This window comes from Salvelinus fontinalis, chromosome 32, assembly GCF_029448725.1.
Source record: "Salvelinus fontinalis isolate EN_2023a chromosome 32, ASM2944872v1, whole genome shotgun sequence".
Classification (NCBI taxonomy): Eukaryota; Metazoa; Chordata; class Actinopteri; order Salmoniformes; family Salmonidae; genus Salvelinus; species Salvelinus fontinalis.
Window position 1 is genome coordinate 7,358,837 of NC_074696.1, and position 24,364 is coordinate 7,383,200.

At 47.8% G+C, this 24,364-nt stretch overlaps 1 protein-coding gene across 3 annotated transcripts in view; it reads left to right on the top strand.

Annotated features, from left to right (window-relative positions):
• The window catches only part of LOC129830670 (uncharacterized protein KIAA1522 homolog), a 100,869-nt gene that overhangs the window by 52,962 nt on the left and 23,543 nt on the right, over positions 1-24,364 (top strand). Inside the window, exon 1 of one of the 3 annotated variants that reach the window (XM_055893270.1) lies at positions 15,220-15,743. The exons of the other annotated variants lie outside the window; for them this stretch is intronic. Within the exon in view, the coding sequence (XP_055749245.1) occupies positions 15,686-15,743 (58 nt within the window). The 5' untranslated portion in view covers positions 15,220-15,685. Of the gene's footprint in view, positions 1-15,219; positions 15,744-24,364 lie in introns of those variants that run through there. 3 annotated transcript variants of the gene reach the window in all.

Below are 24,364 nucleotides of genomic sequence, written 5' to 3' on the forward strand. Positions count from 1 at the left end.
AATCAGTTCCAAGAGTATGGCCCATACAGGATCACAGTTACAGGAGCATGGCCCATACAGGATCACAGTTACAGGAGTATGGCCCATACAGGTTCACAGTTACAGGAGCATGGCACATACTGGTTCACAGTTACAGGAATATGGCCCTTACAGAATCAGTTACAAGAGCATGGCACATACAGAATAACAGTTACAGGAGCATGGCCCATACAGAATCAGAGTTACAGGAGCATGGCCCGTACAGAATCAGTTACAGGAGTATGGCCCATACAGGATCAGTTACAGGAGCATGGCCCATACGGAATCAGAGATACAGGAGCATGGCCCATACAGAATCAGTTACAGGAGCATGGCCCATACAGAATCAGTTACAGGAGTATGGCCCATAAAGAATCAGAGTTACAGGAGAATTGCCCATACATAATCAGTTACAGGAGCATGGCCCATACAGAATCAGTTACAGGAGTATGGCCCATACAGGATCAGTTACAGGAGCATGGCCCATACAGAATCAGAGTTACAGGAGCATGGCCCATACAGAATCAGAATTACAGGAGCATGGCCCGTACAGAATTAGTTACAGGAGCATGGCCCATACAGAATCAGAATTACAGGAGCATGGCCCGTACAGAATCAGTTACAGGAGCATGGCCCATACAGAATCAGAGTTACAGGAGCATGGCCCATACAGAATCAGTTACAGGAGCATGGCCCATACAGAATCAGTTACAGGAGCATGGCCCATACAGAATCAGTTACAGGAGCATGGCCCATACAGAATCAGAGTTACAGGAGCATGGCCCATACAGAATCACAGTTACAGGAGTATGGCCCATACAGAATCAGTTACAGGACCTGGCCCATACAGAATCAGTTAGAGGAGTATGGCCCATACAGGTTCACATTTACAGGAGCATGGCCCATACAGAATTACAGTTACAGGAGTATGGTCTATATAGGTTCACAGTTACAGGAGCATGGCCCATACAGAATCAGAGTTACAGGAATATGGCCCATACAGAATCAGAGTTACAGGAGCATGGCCCATACAGAATCACAGTTACAGGAGTATGGCCCATACAGAATCAGTTACAGGACCTGGCCCATACAGAATCGGTTACAGGAGTATGGCCCATACAGGTTCACAGTTACAGGAGCATGGCACATACCAGAATCACAGTTACAGGAGCTAAAAAATACAGAATCAGTTACAGGAGTATGGCCCATACAGAATCAGTTACAGGAGTATGGTCCATACAGAATCACAGTTACAGGAGTATGGCCACTACAGGTCCACAGTTACAGGAGCATGGCCCATAAAGAATCACAGATACAGGATTTGGCCCATACATAATCAGTCACAGGAGTATGGCCCAAACAGAATCAGTTCCAGGAGTATGGCCCATACAGAATCAGTTACAGGAGCATGGCCCATACAGAATCACAGTTACAGGAGCATGGCCCATACAGTATCAGTTACAGGAGTATGGCCCATACAGCATCAGTTACAGGAGCATGGCCCATTCAGAATCAGAGATACAGGAGCATGGCCCATACAGAATCAGTTACAGGAGTATGGCCCATACAGAATCAGTTACAGGAGTATGGCCCATACAGGTTCACAGTTGCAGGAGCATGGCCCATACAGAATCAGTTACAGGAGTATGGCCCATACAGGATCAGTTACAGGAGCATGGCCCATACAGAATCAGAGTTACAGGAGCATGGCCCGTACAGAATCAGTTACAGGAGTATGTCCCATACAGAATCAGAGTTACAGGAGCATGGCCCATACATAATCAGTTACAGGAGCATGGCCCATACATAATCAGTTACAGGAGTATGGCCCATACAGAATCAGTCACAGGACCTGGCCCATACAGAATCAGTTACATTAGTATTGCCCAAACAGAATCAGTTCCAGGAGTATGGCCCATACAGAATCAGTTACAGGAGTATGGCCCATACAGGATCACAGTTACAGGAGCATGGCCCATACAGGATCACAGTTACAGGAGCATGGCCCATACAGGATCACAGTTACAGGAGCATGGCCCATATAGGTTCACAGTTACAGGAGCACGGCCAATACAGAATCACAGTTACAGGAGCATGGCACATACAGGTTCACAGTTACAGGAATATGGCCCTTACAGAATCAGTTACAAGAGCATGGCCCTTACAGATTCACAGTTACAGGAGCATGGCCCATATAGAATCAGAGTTACAGGAGCATGGCCCGTACAGTATCAGTTACAGGAGTATGGCCCATACAGGATCAGTTACAGGAGCATGGCCCATACAGAATCAGAGATACTGGAGCATGGCCCATACAGAATCAGTTACAGGAGTCTGGCCCATACAGAATCAGAGTTACAGGTGCATGGCCCATACAGAATCAGGTACAGGAGTATGGCCCATACATAATCAGTTACAGGAGCATGGCCCATACAGAATCAGTTACAGGAGTATGGCCCATACATAATCAGTTACAGGAGCATGGCCCATACAGGATCAGTTACAGGAGTATGGCCCATACAGGATCAGTTACAGGAGTATGGTCAATACAGGTTCACAGTTACAGGAGCATGGCCCATACAGAATCAGAGTTACAGGAGTATGGCCCATACATAATCAGTTACAGGAGCATGGCCCATACAGAATCAGTTACAGGAGTATGGCCCATACAGGATCAGTTACAGGAGCATGGCCCATACATAATCAGAGTTACAGGAGCATGGCCCATACAGAATAAGAATTACAGGAACATGGCCCGTACATAATCAGTTACAGGAGCATGGCCCATACAGAATCAGTTACAGGAGTATGGCCCATACAGGATCAGTTACAGGAGCATGGCCCATACAGAATCAGAGTTACAGGAGCATGGCCCATACAGAATAAGAATTACAGGAGCATGGCCCATACAGAATCAGAGTTACAGGAGCATGGCCCATACAGAATAAGAATTACAGGAGCATGGCCCATACAGAATCAGTTACAGGAGTATGGCCCATACAGAATCAGTTACAGGAGTATGGCCCATACAGAATCACAGTTACAGGAGCATGGCCCATACAGAATCAGTTACATTAGTATTGCCCATACAGAATCAGTTACAGTAGTATGGCCCATACAGAATCAGTTACAGGACCTGGCCCATACAGAATCAGTTAGAGGAGTATGGCCCATACAGAATCAGTTACAAGAGCATGGCACATACAGGTTCACAGTTACAGGAGTATGGCCCTTACAGAATCAGTTACAAGAGCATGGCCCTTACAGATTCACAGTTACAGGAGCATGGCCCATACAGAATCAGAGTTACAGGAGCATGGCCCGTACAGTATCAGTTACAGGAGTATGGCCCATACAGGATCAGTTACAGGAGCATGGCCCATACAGAATCAGTTACAGGAGTATGGCCCATACAGGTTCACAGTTACAGGAGCATGGCCCATACATAATCAGTTACAGGAGCATGGCCCATACAGAATCAGTCACAGGAGTATGGCCCATACAGGATCAGTTACAGGAGCATGGCCCATACAGAATCAGTTACAGGAGCATGGCCCATACAGAATCAGTTACAGGAGTATGGCCCATACAGAATCAGTTACAGGAGTATGGCCCATACAGAATCACAGTTACAGGAGTATGGCCCATACAGAATCAGTTACAGGAGTATGGCCCATACAGAATCAGTTACAGGAGCATGGCCCATACAGAATCAGTTACAGGAGTATGGCCCATACAGAATCAGTGTGAGCTGGCAGGAGCTGGTTAACAAGTCGGTGGGGTGACAAGGACACAAAAGCACCCTGAAATGCCACGCGGGCACAGAGAGAGCGAGATATACATAGACCCACACACTGGGTATAAATAGCTCTCTCCCCCTCCTTCTCTTTCTCTCTCTCTCTCTCTCTCCTTTCTCTCGCTCTCCCTCTGTCTTATTTGGCATCTCTCTCTCTTTCTGATTCTCTCTTGTATTTGGATGGCTGTGGCATGTGGAGACTCGTTGTAGAGGATAAGCTATGAAGTGAGTTCAGAGGTCTTCCATTGCATTCTTCATTGACATTCTCATCTATATCCTCTGTCTCCTGTGTTCATAATGCCACTGAAAGCTTGCTGAGGAGGAGAGGAATCTTCCGGAAACAGATAGGATCCCCCCCTCTGTCTCTCTCTGTCTCTCTCTGTCTCTCTCTCTCTCTCTCTCTCTCTCTCTCTCTCTCTCTCTCTCTCTCTCTCTCTCTCTCTCTCTCTCTCTCTCTCTCTCTCTCTCTGTCTCTCTCTCTCTCTCTCCCTCTCTCCCTCTCTCCCTCTCTCTCTCTCTCTCTCTCTTTCTACCCTCATAATTCCATGAGGAGCTGTGTTAGTGAAGTCAGGGTGTAAGTAGATCAGGGAAGTCAGTAGAGTGCTATTGATTAGTTCTATAGCAGCAGCAGAGGAACATTGGTCTGGTCTGGTCTCTGCTGCCTCTCTGAGTCAGGACAGCAGCAGAGGAACATTGGTCTGGTCTGGTCTGGTCTCTGCTGCCTCTCTGAGTCAGGACTGCAGCAGAGGAATTCTGGTCTGGTCTGGTCTCTGCTGCCTTTCTGAGTCAGGACTGCAGCAGAGGAACATTGGTCTGGTCTGGTCTTGTCTGGTCTGGTCTCTGCTGCCTCTCTGAGTCAGGACTGCAGCAGAGGAATTCTGGTCTGGTCTGGTATGCTCTCCGAGTCACGGCCAGTGGCATAGCAAAAAATGTTTTGCCATGGGGCAGAAAGAAAAATGTGGATTTTTTTGGTTGAAACGATAACTGCTTATTTAGTTTTTCCTTTCTCCTTTTCTAATCTCTCTCTCATCTTTCTCTCTAACTTAAACCCCCCTTTCTCTCTCACACACACACTCACACACACACGCGCACGCACACGGGCACGCACACGCACACACACAGAGGCAGGGAGCAGTGGTTCTGGCCAATCAGGTGTGAGGTAATGAGGTGGAACATTGCTCTGTTTCTCTTCTGATGTGGAGGTCAGCCAAGGAACAAACTCACACCCTCCCTTTTACAGCAAGATAGAGGCCAGGGAACAAACTCACACCCTCCTTTTTACAGCAAGATAGACGTCAGCCAGGGAACAAACTCACACCCTCCCTTTTACAGCAAGATAGACGCCAGCCAGGGAACAAACTCACACCCTCCTTTTTACAGCAAGATAGAGGCCAGGGAACAAACTCACACCTTCCCTTTTACAGCAAGATAGAGGGCAGCCAGGGAACAAACTCACACCCTCCCTTTTACAGCAAGATAGAGGCCAGGGAACAAACTCACACCTTCCCTTTTACAGCAAGATAGAGGCCAGGGAACAAACTCACACCCTCCCTTTTACAGCAAGATAGAGGCCAGGGAACAAACTCACACCCTCCCTTTTACAGCAAGATAGACGTCAGCCAGGGAACAAACTCACACCCTCCCTTTTACAGCAAGATAGACGCCAGCCAGGGAACAAACTCACACCCTCCCTTTTACAGCAAGATAGAGGCCAGCCAGGGAACAAACTCACACCCTCCCTTTTACAGCAAGATAGAGGGCAGGGAACAAACTCACACCCTCCCTTTTACAGCAAGATAGAGGCCAGGGAACAAACTCACACCCTCCCTTTTACAGCAAGATAGAGGCCAGCCAGGGAACAAACTCACACCCTCCCTTTTACAGCAAGATAGAGGCCAGGGAACAAACTCACACCCTCCCTTTTACAGCAAGATAGAGGCCAGCCAGGGAACAAACTCACACCCTCCCTTTTACAGCAAGATAGAGGCCAGGGAACAAACTCACACCTTCCCTTTTACAGCAAGATAGAGGCCAGGGAACAAACTTACACCCTCCCTTTTACAGCAAGATAGAGGCCAGGGAACAAACTCACATCCTCCCTTTTACAGCAAGATAGAGGCCAGGGAACAAACTCACACCCTCCCTTTTACAGCAAGATAGACGTCAGCCAGGGAACAAACTCACACCCTCCCTTTTACAGCAAGATAGACGTCAGCCAGGGAACAAACTCACACCTTCCCTTTTACAGCAAGACAGACGCCAGCCAGGGAACAAACTCACATCCTCCCTTTTACAGCAAGATAGACGCCAGGGAACAAACTCACACCCTCCCTTTTACAGCAAGATAGAGGCCAGGGAACAAACTCACACCTTCCCTTTTACAGCAAGATAGAGGCCAGGGAACAAACTCACACCTTCCCTTTTACAGCAAGATAGAGGTCAGGGAACAAACTCACACCCTCCCTTTTACAGCAAGATAGACGTCAGCCAGGGAACAAACTCACACCCTCCCTTTTACAGCAAGATAGAGGCCAGGGAACAAACTCACACCCTCCCTTTTACAGCAAGATAGACGCCAGCCAGGGAAAAAACTCACACCCTCCCTTTTACAGCAAGATAGAGGCCAGGGAACAAACTCACACCCTCCCTTTTACAGCAAGATAGACGCCAGCCAGGGAACAAACTCACACCCTCCCTTTTACAGCAAGATAGACGCCAGCCAGGGAACAAACTCACACCCTCCCTTTTACAGCAAGATAGAGGCCAGGGAACAAACTCACACCCTCCCTTTTACAGCAAGATAGAGGCCAGGGAACAAACTCACACCTTCCCTTTTACAGCAAGATAGACGTCAGCCAGGGAACAAACTCACACCTTCCTTTTTACAGCAAGATAGAGGGCAGCCAGGGAACAAACTCACACCCTCCTTTTTACAGCAAGACAGAGGGCAGCCCCTCACATCCAAGTACCCAGGGAATGCACACACTTCCTCCCTCGCTCTTGCTGTAAAAGGGAGGGTGAGTTGAGGACATGAGAATGATGACATAATCTAACGCTCGGGCTCATAATTGTACTTTTTCCTGTGTGTGTGTGCCAGTGGGTGTGTGTGGTGTTGGTAACTGGTAACGGGTACTGGTAACTGGTAACTGGTAACTTGTACTTGCAACTGGTAACTGGTACTGGCAACTGGTAACTGGTAACTGGTAGTGGTAACTGATGACTGGTAACTGGTAACTGGTAACTTTTACTGGTAACTGGAAAATGGTAACTGGTAACTGGAACTGATAACTGGTACTGGCAACTGGTAACTGGAAACTGGAAACTGGAAACGTGTAACTGGGAACTGGTAGTGGCAACTGGTAGCTGGTAACCGGTAACTGGTAGCTGGTAGGGATAACTGGTAGTGGTAACTGGTAATGGTAACTGGTACTGGAAACTGGAAACTGGAAACGTGTAACTGGGAACTGGTAGTGGTAACTGGTAGCTGGTAACTGGTAACTGGTAGCTGGTAGGGATAACTGGTAACTGGTAACTGGTAACTGGTAACTGGTAACTGGTAGTGGTAACTGGTAATTGGTATTGATAACTGGTAACTGGTAGTGGTAACTGGTAACTGGTAACTGGTAGTGGTAACTGGTAACTGGTAGTGGTAACTGGTAACTGGTAGTGGTAACTGGTAATGGTAACTGGTAGTGGTAACTGGTAACTGGTAGTGGTAACTGGTAACTGGTAGTGGTAACTGGTAACTGGTAGTGGTAACTGGTAATGGTAACTGGTAGTGGTAACTGGTAACTGGTAACTAGTAGTGTTAATCATATCCTCTAACTGGTTCAACACTACTCCCAGTGAGAAGAGGGATACTCTCAAACTGTTCAATAACAGTTTAATACACCAGCTGTTCCTGTGTCCTACAGTCCAGCTCATGACTGTTTGTCCTCATCAAATTATCTGTTCTGGCTTTTTCATGGTTTGAATCACACTAAAGGATTGAGAGACTAGAGTACACTAGCACCGTCTAATGGACAATTTAGTACATTACACAAGCCCCATCTAGTGGACAATATAGTACATTACACTACCACCATCTAGTGGACAATATAGTACATTACAATAGCACCAGCTAGTGGACATTATAGTACATTACACTGGCACCATCTAGTGGACAATATAGTACATTACACTAGCACCATCTAGTGGACAATATAGTACATTGCAATAGCACCATCTAGTGGACAATATAGTACATTACACTAGCACCATCTAGTGGACAATATACTACATTACACAAGCACCATCTATTGGACAATATAGTACATTACACTAGCACCATCTAGTGGACAATATAGTACATTACACAAGCACCATCTAGTGGACAATATAGTACAGGACACTTGCACCATCTAGTTGATAATATTGTACATTACACAAGCACCATCTAGTGGACAATATAGTACATTACACTAGCACCATCTAGTGGGCAATATAGTACATTACACTAGCACCATCTAGTGGACAATATAGTACATTACAATGGCACCATCTAGTGGACAATATAGTACATTACACTAGCACCATCTAGTTGACAATATACTACATTACACAAGCACCATCTAGTGGACAATATAGTACAGGACACTTGCACCATCTAGTTGATAATATTGTACATTACACAAGCACCATCTAGTGGACAATATAGTACATTACAATAGCACCATCTAGTGGGCAATATAGTACATTACACTAGCACCATCTAGTGGACAATATAGTACATTACACTAGCACCATCTAATGGACAATATAGTACATTACATAAGCACCATCTATTGGACAATATAGTTCATTACACTACCACCATCTAGTGGACAATATAGTACATTACACAAGCACCATCTAGACATTTCTCCTCTCTATGAAACGGGTGTTGGTTTCTCCTCTCTATGAAATGGGTGTTGGTTTCTCCTCTCTATGAAATGGGTGTTGGTTTGTCCGATCTATGAAATGTGTGTTGGTTTCTCCTCTCTATGAAATGGGTGTTGGTTTCTCCTCTCTATGAAATGGGTGTTGGTTTCTCCTCTCTATGAAATGAATGTTGGTTGGGTTAAACAAAGTTGAGTCAGTTAATTAATAAAATGCTAGTTGCTGAATGAGTGTGAAACAGCAGCCGTGTGACACTTTGTTGCTTAAAAAACTATGTTGTGACCGTGTGTGTATATACTTGTCGTGTCTTTGGAAACCTACCCCCAGGCCAACGTCATGACCTACTCTTGTTATGTGTGTGTGTGCATACTTGGAAGAGGCATGGTTTGGAAGCACGCAGGCCCCTCTCCCCTCACCCTTCACCCCTCCCCTCTCCCTTCATCCCTCCCCTCTCCCTTCACCCCTCCCCTCACCCTTCACCCCTCCCCTCACCCTTCACCCCTCCCCTCTCCCTTCACCCCTCCCTTCACCCTTCACCCCTCCCCTCACCCTTCACCCCTCCCCTCACCCTTCACCCCTCCCCTCACCCTTCACCCCTCCCCTCTCCCTTCACCCATCCCCTCACCCTTCACCCCTCCCCTCACCCTTCACCCCTCCCCTCACCCTTCACCCCTCCCTTCACCCTTCACCCCTCCACTCACCCTTCACCCCTCCCCTCACCCTTCACCCCTCCCCTCACCCTTCACCCCTCCCCTCTCCCTTCACCCCTCCCCTCACCCTTCACCCCTCCCCTCACCCTTCACCCCTCCCCTCACCCTTCACCCCTCCCCTCTCCCTTCACCCCTCCCCTCTCCCTTCACCCCTCCACTCACCCTTCACCCCTCCCCTCTCCCTTCACCCCTCCCCTCTCCCTTCACCCCTCCCCTCACCCTTCACCCCTCCCCTCACCCTTCACCCCTCCCCTCACCCTTCACCCCTCCCCTCACCCTTCACCCCTCCCTTCACCCTTCACCCCTCCACTCACCCTTCACCCCTCCCCTCACCCTTCACCCCTCCCCTCACCCTTCACCCCTCCCCTCTCCCTTCACCCCTCCCCTCACCCTTCACCCCTCCCCTCACCCTTCACCCCTCCCCTCACCCTTCACCCCTCCCCTCTCCCTTCACCCCTCCCCTCTCCCTTCACCCCTCCACTCACCCTTCACCCCTCCCCTCTCCCTTCACCCCTCCCCTCTCCCTTCACCCCTCCCCTCACCCTTCACCCCTCCCCTCACCCTTCACCCCTCCCCTCTCCCTTCACCCCTCCCTTCACCCCTCCCTTCAACCCTCCCCTCACCCTTCACCCCTCCCCTCTCCCTTCACCCCTCCACTCACCCTTCACCCCTCCCCTCACCCTTCACCCCTCCCCTCACCCTTCACCCCCCCTTACCCTTCACCCCTCCCCTCTCCCTTCACCCCTCCCCTCACCCTTCACCCTTCCCCTCTCCCTTCACCCTCCCTTCACCCTTCACCCCTCCCCTCTCCCTTCACCCCTCCTCTCTCCCCTCTCTCCTCTCTCACCTCTCTCTTCTCTCCCCTCTCTCCTCTCTCCCTTCTCCCCCTTCTCCCCTTCTCCCCTCTCTCCTCTCTCCCCTCTCTCCTCTCTCCTCTCTCCTCTCTCCCCCTCTCTCCCCTCCTCCTCTCTCCCCTCCTCTCTCCCCTCTCCCCTCTCCCCTCTCTCCCCTCTCTCCTCTCTCCCCCTCTCTCCTCTCTCACCTCCCCCTCTCCCCTCTCCCCTCTGTCCTCTCTCCCCTCTCTCCTCCCTCCCCCTCCTCTCTCCCCTCTCCCCTCTCACCTCCCCCTCTCTCCCCTCCTCTCTCCCCTCTCCTCTCTCCCGTCTCCCGTCTCCCTTCTCTCCTCTTTCCCCCTCCTCTCTCCCCCTCTCTCCCCTCCTCTCTCCCCATCTCTCTACTCACTTCTCCCCTCTCCCCTCTCTCCCCTCCTCTCTCACCTCTCCCCTCCCCCCTCTCTCCCCTCTCCCCTCTCCTCTCTCCTCTCTCCCCTCGTCTCTCCCCTCTCACCTCTCCCCCTTCCCCCTCCCCTCAAACCCCTCCTCTCTCCCCTCTCTCCTCTCTCACCTCTCTCTTCTCTCCCCTCTCTCCTCTCTCCCTTCTCCCCCTTCTCCCCTCCCCTCTCTCCTCTCTCCCCTCTCTCCTCTCTCCTCTCTCCCCCTCTCTCCCCTCCTCCTCTCTCCCCTCCTCTCTCCCCTCTCCCCTCTCCCCTCTCCCCTCTCTCCCCTCTCTCCTCTCTCCCCCTCTCTCCTCTCTCACCTCCCCCTCTCCCCTCTCCCCTCTGTCCTCTCTCCCCTCTCTCCTCCCTCCCCCTCCTCTCTCCCCTCTCCCCTCTCACCTCCCCCTCTCTCCCCTCCTCTCTCCCCTCTCCTCTCTCCCGTCTCCCGTCTCCCTTCTCTCCTCTTTCCCCCTCCTCTCTCCCCCTCTCTCCCCTCCTCTCTCCCTATCTCTCTACTCACTTCTCCCCTCTCCCCTCTCTCCCCTCCTCTCTCACCTCTCCCCTCCCCCCTCTCTCCCCTCTCCCCTCTCCTCTCTCCTCTCTCCCCTCCTCTCTCCCCTCTCACCTCTCCCCCTTCCCCCTCCCCTCAAACCCCTCCTCTCTCCCCTCTCCTCTCCCCTCTCTCCCCTCTCCCCTCTCTCCTCTCCCCTCTCACCTCCCCCTCTCTCCCCTCCCCTCTCCCCTCTCTCCCCTCCCCTCTCCCCTCTCACCCCTCCTCTTTCCCCTCCCCCTGGGCCAGACGGTGTCTCTATAGGTCTTCTAATGAATATTAAAATAAGGGGCCTGTGGAACAACAAGGGGCCCATAAGAAGATACCAGAGACAGAGTTAGGGTTAGTTACCAGAGACAGAGTTAGGGTTAGGGTTAGATACCAGAGACAGAGTTAGGGTTAGTTACCAGAGACAGAGTTAGGGTTAGGGTTAGATACCAGAGACAGAGCAATGGGCTGTGATGGAAAAATGGTGGAGGAAGAGTTTGTGTTCTGGGTTAAAAGACTGTGTGTTCTGGGTTATTAGAGACTGCTTGTTCTGGGTTATTAGAGACTGTGTGTTCTGGGTTATTAGAGACCGTTTGTTCTGGGTTATTAGAGACTGTGTGTTCTGGGTTATTAGAGACTGTGTGTTCTGGGTTATTAGAGACTGTGTGTTCTGGGTTATTAGAGACTGTGTGTTCTGGGTTATTAGAGACTGTGTGTTCTGGGTTATTAGAGGCTGTGTGTTCTGGGTTATTAGAGACTGTGTGTTCTGGGTTATTAGAGACTGTGTGTTCTGGGTTATTAGAGACTGTGTGTTCTGGGTTATTAGAGACTGTGTGTTCTGGGTTATTAGAGACTGTGTGTTCTGGGTTATTAGAGACTGTGTGTTCTGGGTTATTAGAGACTGTGTGTTCTGGGTTATTAGAGACTGTGTGTTCTGGGTTATTAGAGACTGTGTGTTCTGGGTTATTAGAGGCTGTGTGTTCTGGGTTATTAGAGGCTGTGTGTTCTGGGTTATTAGAGACTGTGTGTTCTGGGTTATTAGAGACTGTGTGTTCTGGGTTATTAGAGACTGTGTGTTCTGGGTTATTAGAGACTGTGTGTTCTGGGTTATTAGAGACTGTGTGTTCTGGGTTATTAGAGACTGTGTGTTCTGGGTTATTAGAGACTGTGTTCTGGGTTATTAGAGACTGTGTGTTCTGGGTTATTAGAGACTGTGTGTTCTGGGTTATTAGAGACTGTTTGTTCTGGGTTATTAGAGACTGTGTGTTGTAGGATTGATGGTTGATGGGTGATCAGACAGACAGTAAGACTGACTATAGTGGGTTGAGGGGTTGATGGGTGATCAGACAGACATTAAGACTGACTATAGTAGGTTAATTCTTACTGGCAGTGGGCCCGTCTCTTAAGCTGCACCCCTGAGGGCCTCAGCTCAACCCCCCCACTGGCTTAGACCCTTTATCCCACTGCCAAGCACCCCGGACTGGGCAGCCAGAGCAGTGGAGGAGGAAATACTTTATTTGAGTCGTCTCTCACAAATGATTTAGGTCCATCTAGTACCCGTCTAAAGACTCAAACTGTTTCCTTTGTCAAGAATCAACGACACCTGGCAACAACACAAAAACAACCGTATCTTACATTTGAGTTTGGATGAAGGTGGACGTAAGCAGAGTTACAATTTGTTTGCCAAATAAATGTAAATATCAATCTGTTGATAGTAGTAGCGTCCACAGATCTGCAGGGGCCTATACAAGCAAGAAAGGATAGACGAAGGAAGGTAACAGTTTTACAAGTGTATCCACGCAGCTGGCTGGATGTATTACGTAGCTGCAGTCCCCCTGCGGAGGCTTCTTTTATTCAGGGTAGAAGCAGCCGTCGAGGGGAAGATAATCAAGGCTCCGGTTCAGAGAGGAGTATTGCTATACAGTCAAGCATACTTAAAAGGGGATGCGCAATTGTCTGAGCTGATGTGAACTGAGGATATGATGATGGCTATTTATAGCTAAAACCAGCACTCAGTTCAAAAGCTGGAAGGCATGCGAGAACCTACGAGGAAGAATGAGTGAGAAAATAAAAATAACTTGTTTTTGGCACACATACACACCATCTCTGACCTCTCTGTTGTCACACATACACACCATCTCTGACCTCTCTGTTGGCACACATACACACCATCTCTGACCTCTCTGTTGTCACACATACACACCATCTCTGACCTCTCTGTTGGCACACATACACACCATCTCTGACCTCTCTGTTGTCACACATACACACCATCTCTGACCTCTCTGTTGTCACACATACACACCATCTCTGACCTCTCTGTTGTCACACATACACACCATCTCTGACCTCTCTGTTGTCACACATACACACCATCTCTGACCTCTCTGTTGTCACACATACACACCATCTCTGACCTCTCTGCTGTCAGACATACACACCATCTCTGACCTCTCTGTTGTCACACATACACACCATCTCTGACCTCTCTGTTGTCACACATACACACCATCTCTGACCTCTCTGTTGTCACACATACACACCATCTCTGACCTCTCTGTTGTCACACATACACACCATCTCTGACCTCTCTGTTGTCACACATACACACCATCTCTGACCTCTCTGTTGTCACACATACACACCATCTCTGACCTCTCTGTTGTCACACATACACACCATCTCTGACCTCTCTGCTGTCAGACATACACACCATCTCTGACCTCTCTGTTGTCACACATACACACCATCTCTGACCTCTCTGTTGTCACACATACACACCATCTCTGACCTCTCTGCTGTCACACATACACACCATCTCAGGCTGTTCTAACCCAGCCCCAACGACCCAGCCCTACCGACCCAGCCCCAACGACCCAGCCCCAACGACCCAGCCCTACCTACCCAGCCCTACCGACCCAGCCCTACCGACCCAGCCCTACCGACCCAGCCCCAACGACCCAGCCCTACCTACCCAGCCCTACCGACCCAGCCCTACCGACCCAGCCCTACCGACCCAGCCCTACCGACCCAGCCCTACCGACCCAGCCCTACCGACCCAGCCCCAACAACCCAGCCCCAACGACCCAGCCCTACCGACCCAGCCCTACCGACACAGCCCTACCAACCCAGCTCTACCGACCCAGTCCCAACGACCCAGCCCCAACAACCCAGCCTTACCGACCCAGCCCCAACGACCCAGTCCCACCGACCCAGCCCTACCGACCCAGCCCTACCGACCCAGCCCCAACGACCCAGCCCCAACGACCCAGCCCCACCGACCCAGTCCCACCGACCCAACCCCTCCGACCCAGCCCCACCGACCCAGCCCCACCGACCCAGCCCCACCGACCCAGCCCCAACGACCCAGCCCCAACGACCCAGCCCCACCGACCCAGCCCTACCTACCCAGCCCCAGTAACCTAGTGTTTGTGTGAGTAGAATACATCAACGGGTCCCCCCTGATTCTAAGACACAAAACTCAGTTGGCATTAACAAGGAACTCCTGGGGGGAGAGGAGTGTGTGTGTGTGTGTGTGTGTGTGTGTGTGTGTGTGTGTGTGTGTGTGTGTGTGTGTGTGTGTGTGTGTGTGTGTGTGTGTGTGTGTGTGTGTGTGTGTGTGTGTGTGTGTGTGGGGGTGTTTGTGGGTGTTTGTGTGTGTGTGTGTGTGTGTGTGTGTGTGTGTGTGTGTGTGTGTGTGTGTGTGTGTGTGTGTGTGTGTGTGTGTGTGTGTGTGTGTGTGTGAATGTGTATGCAAGTGTGTGTGTGTGTGTGTGTGTGTGCGTCTCTTCGTGCACGTGTGTCTAGCCTCAGCAAAACAAGCCAAAACTTGGACAGACGTTTCGCTCAGGGGGTTTGTCCTTGTAGGACAATAGAGAGGGGCGTTCTAAAGGAGGGAGGGATAAAGCAGCTGATTGGCTACACGGCTCAGGGTGCATGCAGGGCTCCTTGTGTCCAACCTACTTAGGGGCTAAACCAGTCATTCTGTCACTGAGCCTGCTAGGCTAGGGGACCAGACGCTGTGACTCTCTAACTCTACCACAGACTATTGCAGACCACTACAAAACAGACAGACAGAGACAGCCAAAAGACTACTACTACTGACCTCTGTAGATTGGGAAAGATGTTGGTCATTTTTCGCCAAAAAAACTGTTGCTGACAGCGACTAGGAGGCCAAGACCTTATGATTCTGTAATTCTACGACACTGCTGACCACTTAGACCCAGACGGAGGACTCAAACACAACTAGACCCATAGAGGTTCGAGTACGTAGCCTACAACTAGATTGAGCAACTGATCCCTTGTCTTGGTATCTCTTTTTGGGGGGGGGGGAGTTTGATTCCAGTCCACAGAGAATAAAATAGTCCAACTTTTGGTTGGACGTTATTCTGGTCTCTACCTCTCCTCCTTGTAATAGTCTCAGTGTAAACATGGTGGTGTACCTGAGGAAAAACATTCGCTCTCTGCTCTCCGTCTTCAAGAAGAAAGGTGAGTAAGATGGGACTTGTTGTTGTTGTTGTTGTTGTTGGTCTGGAAAATGTTGTGTTTATGTTTCGATGACTTGGTTTTGGTTGATAGGCTGTTCGGTGTAGTCTTGTGCCTGAATGAGTGACAACGTGTTGTGGATGTTTGAGAGGCTGTACACGAACTGTTTATAGACATGAGATCAAACAGGGTGGATGTTTGAGAGATCAGAAATGTCTTGAATCTTTTATCAGGTTATGGGCAGAGTTGTCTGTCAAACAAGTGCAGAAACAGAAAGATGGTGGAAGAGGACTGGTGAAAGACTAGAAACAGAAAGATGGTGACAGAGGACTGGTGAAAGACTAGAAACAGAAAGATGGTGACAGAGGACTGGTGAAAGACTAGAAACAGAAAGATGGTGACAGAGGACTGGTGAAAGACTAGAAACAGAAAGATGGTGACAGAGGACTGGTGAAAAACTAGAAACAGAAAGATGGTGACAGAGGACTGGTGAAAGACTAGAAACAGAAAGATGGTGACAGAGGACTGGTGAAAAACTAGAAGCAGAAAGATGGTGACAGAGGACTGGTGAAAAACTAGAAGCAGAAAGATGGTGACAGAGGACTGGTGAAAAACTAGAAACAGAAAGATGGTGACAGAGGACTGGTGAAAGACTAGAAACAGAAAGATGGTGACAGAGGACTCGTGAAAGACTAGAAACAGAAAGATGGTGACAGAGGACTGGTGAAAGACTAGAAACAGAAAGATGGTGACAGAGGACTGGTGAAAGACTAGAAACAGAAAGATGGTGACAGAGGACTCGTGAAAGACTAGAAACAGAAAGATGGTGACAGAGGACTGGTGAAAGACTAGAAACAGAAAGATGGTGACAGAGGACTGGCTCAGCAAAAAGGTCACAAAGGGGTGTTCCCTTTCTGTATTTTGTCCCAGAACCGCCCTCAGTCTCACCCACATGGTTACATAACTGTGTGTGTGTGTGTGTGTGTGTGTGTGTGTGTGTGTGTGTGTGTGTGTGTGTGTGTGTGTGTGTGTGTGTGTGTGTGTGTGTGTGTGTGTGTGTGTGTGTGTGTGTGTGTGCGCCCGCCCAAGTGTGTTTGAGGTAACAGCACGCTCGTCAGGTGACAAACACACACCTGTACCTGTACCCCTACCAGACACAATGCTCTTCCCTGTCTGTACCTGTACCCCTACCAGACACAATGCCCTTCCCTGTCTGTACCTGTACCCCTACCAGACACAATGCTCTTCCCTGTCTGTGACTGTACCTGTACCCCTACCAGACACAATGCCCTTCCCTGTCTGTGACTGTACCTGTACCCCTACCAGACACAATGCCCTTCCCTGTCTGTGACTGAACCCCAACCAGACACAATGCCCTTCCCTGTCTGTGACTGTACCCCAACCAGACACAATGCCCTTCCCTGTCTGTGACTGTACCCCTACCAGACACAATGCCCTTCCATGTCTGTACCTGTACCCCAACCAGACACAATGCCCTTCCCTGTCTGTGACTGTACCCCTACCAGACACAATGCCCTTCCCTGTCTGTGACTGTACCTGTACCCCTACCAGACACAATGCTCTTCCCTGTCTGTGACTGTACCTGTACCCCTACCAGACACAATGCCCTTCCCTGTCTGTGACTGTGCCCCTACCAGACACAATGCCCTTCCATGTCTGTACCTGTACCCCAACCAGACACAATGCCCTTCCCTGTCTGTACCTGTACCCCAACCAGACACAATGCCCTTCCATGTCTGTGACTGAACCCCTACCAGACACAATGCCCTTCCCTGTCTGTGACTGTACCTGTACCCCTACCAGACACAATGCCCTTCCCTGTCTGTGACTGAACCCCTACCAGACACAATGCCCTTCCCTTTCTGTCACTGTACCTGTACCCCTACCAGACACAATGCCCTTCCCTGTCTGTGACTGTACCTGTAGCCCTACCAGACACAATGCCCTTCCCTCTCTGTGACTGTACCTGTACCCCTATCAGACACAATGCCCTTCCCTCTCTGTGACTGTACCCCTACCAGACACAATGCCCTTCCCTGTCTGTACCTGTACCCCTACCAGACACAATGCCCTTCCCTGTCTGTGACTGTACCCATACCAGACACAATGCCCTTCCCTGTCTGTGACTGTACCCATACCAGACACAATGCCCTTCCCTGTCTGTGACTGTACCTGTACCCCTACCAGACACAATGCCCTTCCCTGTCTGTACCTGTACCCCTACCAGACACAATGCCCTTCCCTGTCTGTGACTGTACCCATACCAGACACAATGCCCTTCCCTGTCTGTGACTGTACCCATACCAGACACAATGCCCTTCCCTGTCTGTGACTGTACCTGTACCCCAACCAGACACAATGCCCTTCCCTGCCTGTGACTGTGGGAAAAGTCATGTCATTCTGGAACTAAAACTGTTTGACGCAATCACCGCTTTGCCGTTCACTAGAAAGCACGCAGTGTTACAATATAGACATACAATACAGACATTATATCTCACTGGTTGGTGTGACAATAGTAGGTTTTGGTTGAAGCTCAAATCTCAGATCTGCCTACCATCATATCTAAACCTGTTAAACCACTAGTACATGTCACATATCAATTTGCAAACAATGTAAAAAAAACAAAAACACATTTGAGTTAATAAAGCTGCATACAAACATGGTCTCTATTTTGCTCTCTTGCTGCTCCAAAATGCAGGTGTTTCAGCCCAGCCCGGTTTCAGCCCAGTTTCAGCCCAGCTCGGTTTCAGCCCAGCTTGGTTTCAGCCCAGCTCAGTTTCAGCCTAGCTCAGTTTCAGCCCAGCTCGGTTTCAGCCCAGCCCGGTTTCAGCTCAGTTTCAGCCCAGCTCAGTTTCAGCCCAGCTCGGTTTCAGCCCAGCTCGGTTTCAGCCCAGCTCAGTTTCAGCCCAGCTCAGTTTCAGCCCAGCCCAGTTTCAGCCCAGCTCGGTTTCAGCCCAGCTCGGTTTCAGCCCATCTCAGTTTCAGCCCAGCTCAGTTTCAGCCCAGCTCAGTTTCAGCCCAGCTCAGTTTCAGCTCAGTTTCAGCCCAGCTCAGCCCAGCTCGGTTTCAGCCCAGCTCGGTTTCAGCCCAGCTCGGTTTCAGCCCAGCTCGGTTTCAGCCCAGCTCAGTTTCAGCCCAGCCCAGTTTCAGCCCAGCTCAGTTTCAGCCCAGCTCGGTTTCAGCCCAGCTCGGTTTCAGCCCAGCCCAGTTTCAGCCCAGCTCAGTTTCAGCTCAGTTTCAGCCCAGCTCAGTTTCAGCCCAGCTCAGTTTCAGCCCAGCTCAGTTTCAGCCCAGCTCGGTTTCAGCCCAGCCCAGCTCAGTTTCAGCCCAGCTCAGTTTCATTCCAGCTCAGTGCTTTCTGTGGTGGCGGTCAGTCAGCGTAACATACAGAATGTAGAAGTTGATCATGTTCTCTTGTTGCGCCGTGATTGGCTCAGTGTTCTTTCATTGAATAGCACACATACGCATTCCAAGTCTCAATTGTCTCAAAGCTTAAAAATCCTTCTGTAACCTTGTTTCCTCTCCTTCATCTACACTGATTGAAGTGGATTGAACAAGTGACATCAATAAGGGATCACAGCTTTCACCTGGATTCACCTGGTCAGTCCATGTCATGGAAAGAGCAGGCGTTCCTAATGTTTAGTTCACTCAGTGTACATCAAATCAAATTTTATTTGTCACATGCACTGAATACAACAGGTGTAGAACTTACTGTGAAATGCTTACTTACAAGCCCTTCACCCACAGTGCAGTTCAAGAAATAGAGTTAAGAAAATATTTACTAAATAACTAAATAAAAAATGAAAAGTAACACAAATAAATAACAATAACGAGGCTGTATACAGGGGGTACCGGTACCGAGACAGTGTGCGGGGATACACGTTAGTCGAGGTCATTTGTACATATAGTTAGGGGTAAAGTGACTATGCATAGATAATAAACAGCGAGTAGCAGCAGTGTAAAAACAAAGGGGGTGGGGGGGGTGTCAATGTATATAGTTCGGATTGGCCATTTGATTAGTTGTTCAGCAGTCTTATGGCTTGGGGATAGAAGCTGTTAAAACTTCTTCGGGATCAGTGTCCCTTCCACGGGATGGTTGAGCTAGCGTAGGCTAATGCGATTAGCATGAGGTTGTAAGTAACAAGAACATTTCCCAGGACATAGACATATCTGGTATGGCTTAAATTCTTGTTAATCTAACTGCACTGTCCAATTTACAGTAGCTATTACAGTGAAAGAATACCATGCTATTGTTTGAGGAGAGTGCACAATTTTCAACATGAAAAGTTATCAATAAACAAATTAGGCACATTTGGGCAGTCTTGATACAATTTTTTTTACAGAAATGCAATGGTCCATTGGATCAGTCTGAAACTTTGCACATGCACTGCTGCCATCTATTGGCATAACTCTATATTGCACCTGGGCTGTAATAATACATTATGGCCTTTCTCTTGCATTTCAAAGATGATGGTACAAAAAAAACACAAAAGAACACTTGTTTTTTTCTTTGTATTATCTTTTACCAGATCTATTGTGTTATATTCTCCTACATTCCTTTCATATTTCCACAAACTTCAAAGTGTTTCATTGTATGCGAAAATTGGAAAAAAGCGGCGGATCCTTATTAAGGAGCCTTTTGGACCTAGACTTGGCACAATTTTTGTGGCCTTCCTCTGACACCACCTACTATATATGGAGTTAGTGGTTAGAGGGTTGGGCTAGTAACTGAAAGGTTGCTAGATCGAATCCACCAGCTGACAAGGTAAAAATCTGTCTTTCTGCCCCTGAACAAGGCAGATAACCCACAGTTCCTAGGCCATCATTGAAAATAAGAATGTGTTCGTAACTGACTTGCCTAGTTAAATAAAGGTAAAATAATATACAGTGCATTCAGTGAGTATTCAGACCCCTTCCCTTTTTCCACATTTTGTATGTTACAGCCGTATTCTAAATTTATTAAATAAAAACATTTTTGCACAATTATTCAAAATAAAATGACAGAAAGACCTTATTTACATAAGTACTCAGACCTTTTTTTTTTTTCGAATTTGAGCTCAGGTGCATCCTGTTTACATTGATAATCCTTGAGATGTTTCTACAACTTGATTGGATTCCACCTGTGGTAAATTCAATTGATTGGACATGATTTGGAAAGGCACCCACCTGTCTAAGGTCCCACAGTTGACAATGCATGTCAGAGTACAAACCAAGCTCCAGAGTTCCTCTGTGGAGATGGGAGAACCTTCGAGAAGGCCAACCATCTCTGCAGCACTCCACCAATCAGGCCTTTATGGTAGAGTGGCCAGACAAAAGCCACTCCTCACTAAAAGGCACATGACAGCCCGCTTGGACTTTTCCAAAAGGCACCTAAAGGACTCTGAGATGTTGAGAAACAAGATTGTCTCGTCTGATGAAACCAAGATTGAACTCTTTGGCTTGAACGCCAAGAGTCACGTATGGAGGAAACCTGGCACCATCCCTACAGTGAAGCATGGTGATGGCAGCATCATGCTCTGGGGATGTTTTTCAGTGGCAGGGACTGGGAGACTAGTCAGGTTTGAGGGAAAGATGAACAGAGAAAACTGCACTCAACATGTACTGCACAAGTGACTGATGATTGGTTGAGAGAAATTGATAATACTAAGATTGTGGGAGCGGTACTGTTAGATTTCTGTGCAGCCTTTGATATTATTGACCATAACCTGTTGTTGAAAAAACATATGTGTTATGGCTTTTCAACCTCTGCCATATCGTGGATTCAGAGCTATCTATCTAATAGAACTCAAAGGGATTTCTTTAATGGATGCTTCTCTAATGTCAAACATGTAAAGTGTGGTGTACCGCAGGGCAGCTCTCTAGGCCCTCTAATCTTTTCTATTTTTACCAATGACCTGCCACTACTATTAAACAAAGCATGTGTGTCCATGTATGTTGATGATTCAACCATATACGCATCAGCAACTACAGCTAATGAAGTCACTGAAACCCTTAACCTAGAGTTGCAGTTTGTTTTGGAATGGATGGCCAGTAATAAACTGGTCCTGAACATCTCTAAAACTAAGAGCATTGTATCGGGTACAAATAATTCCCTTAGTTCTCGACCTCAGCTGAATCTGGTCATGAATGTTGTGGCTGTTGAACAAGTTGAGGAGACTAAGTTACTTGGCGTTACCTTAGATTGTAAACTGTCATGGTCAAAACATATAGATTCAATGGTTGCAAAGATTGGGAGAGGTCTGTACGTAATAAAGAGATGCTTTGCTTTCTTGACACCGCACTCCAAGTCCTGCATGCTCTAGTTTGACCTTCTCTTGATTAACCTGTTGGGGATGGGGGCGCTGTTTAGACTATTTATGCTAATGTGGCTAATTTTTTAAACGGCTTCCCACAAAATCCTTGATCGTACAATATGCATATTATTATTATTATTGGATAGAAAACAGTCTATAGTTTCTATAGGAGTTGAAATTTTGTCTCTAAGTGGAACAGAGCCCATTCTACAGCAATTTCCCTGACATGGAGTCAGATTTGAGAAATGTTGGCCACTCTTCTGAAGTCATTTAAAAGGGCACTGTCGTTGCTATGACTACACGGACACTTCTTACGTCTTCCCCTGGATGCCTTTACGTGATGACGATTCCAACGGGGTCGATTGCGCGTTCACAGGCCCTACAAATCAAAAAACCCTGAAGCTAGTCATTCTTTGGGAGCTGCGTCATGAGCCTAGAGGACCCCGGCGCGCACCTGTTCCAAGCGTTAGTTTAGCCTGTTATATTTCTCCGGTCATCTTTTCACTCGTTATAGGAGTTAAAAACATCATAAGGTAGTTAATTTAAAGCGTTTTATAGCAATTTATATCCGTTTAGTGCGATTTTGGGACATTTATTTTTGCAACGATGTGAAAAGTTGGGCACGCTTTTCAGTTCATCCCGAACGCAGTTGACATTTCCACATGGCAAGAGGACAGCTTTCCACCAAAAGACGATTTCTCCCAAGAAAGGATCCTTTGCCCAAGATACTGATGGAAGAACAGCTCAAGGTAGGACATTTTTATTATGATAAATCGTGTTTCTGTCGAAACATTTTAGTGGCTTAGGACGCCATGTTTTTTGACGTAGCTTCGCTTGGCGCAAACTGTATTGAAAAGTAAGGATAAATTAAAAAATGTAATAACGCAATTGTATTAAGAATTAAATTGTCTATCAATCCCTGTCCACCCTATATTTTTTAGTCACGTTTATGAGTATTTATGTATAAGAGTAGATCACTGTCTAAGTGGCGCAAGGACAAATTCTGACCAGCTGAGTTACATTTCACATTGTCTAACCATGATTTTGGTGGCTAAATATAAACATTTTCGATCAAACTGTATATGCATGTTGTAATGTGATGTTACAGGAGTGTCATCGGAAGAATTCTGAGAAGGTTAGTGAAAAAATTAATATCTTTTGGCGATGTTGACTTTTATCGCTCACTTTGGCTAGAATCAATGCTGGGCTGCTAATTGCTATGTGCTAAGCTAATATAACGATTTATTGTGTTTTCGCTGTAAGACACTTAGAAAATCTGAAATATTGTCTGTATTCACAGGATCTGTGTCTTTCGATTCGTGTATGCTGTGTATTTTTACGAAATGTTTGATGATTAGTAGTTAGGTAAACACGTTGCTCATTGTAATTATTCTAGTCCATTTGTGATGGTGGGTGCAATTGTAAACTATGCCATCTACCTGAAATATGCACTTTTTTCTAACAAAACCTATCCCATACCATAAATATGTTATCAGACTGTCATCTAATGAGTTTTTTTGTTGGTTAGGGGCTATAAATATCTTAGTTTAGCCGAATTGGTGATGGCTACTGGTGTTGGTGGACAAATAAAAGATGGTGGATTATGCTAATGTGTTTTTAGGTAATAGATGTACATCTTTACATATTGTGTCTTCCCTGTAAAACATTTTAAAAATCGGAAATGTTGACTGGATTCACAAGATCTGTGTCTTTCATTAGCTGTATTGGACTTTAATGTGTGAAAGTTAAATATTTTAAAAAAATATTTTTTTTGAATTTCGCGGCACTGGTTTTTCAGTGGGGGGGGGGGGGGTGCCGCTAGCGCCACGCTGATCCTAGACAGGTTAATGTCCAGTCATACGGTCAAGTGCTGCAAAGACAGAGCTAGTTAAGCTGCAGCTGGTCCCAGAACAGAGCGGCACGTCTTGCTCTTCATTGTAATCAGAGGGCTGATATAAATACTATGCATGCCAGTCTTTCTTGGCTAAGAGTTGAGGTGCGATTTACGGCATCTGTCACGCCCTGACTTTAGTTATATTTGTTTTCTTTATTTTTTGGTTAGGTCAGGGTGTGACAAGGGTAGTTTGCTTAGTTTGTCTTGTCTAGGGTTTTTAGTTTATCTATGGGGATTTTGTATGGTCTAGGGGTATGCAGGTTTATGGTGGCCTGAATTGGTTCCCAATCAGAGACAGCTGTTTCTCGTTGTCTCTGATTGGGGAGCCTATTTAGGTTGCCATTTTCCATGTTGGTTTTGTGGCTAGTTGTTTTCTGTCTTTGTGTCTGTACCTGACAGGACTGTTTCGTTTCGGT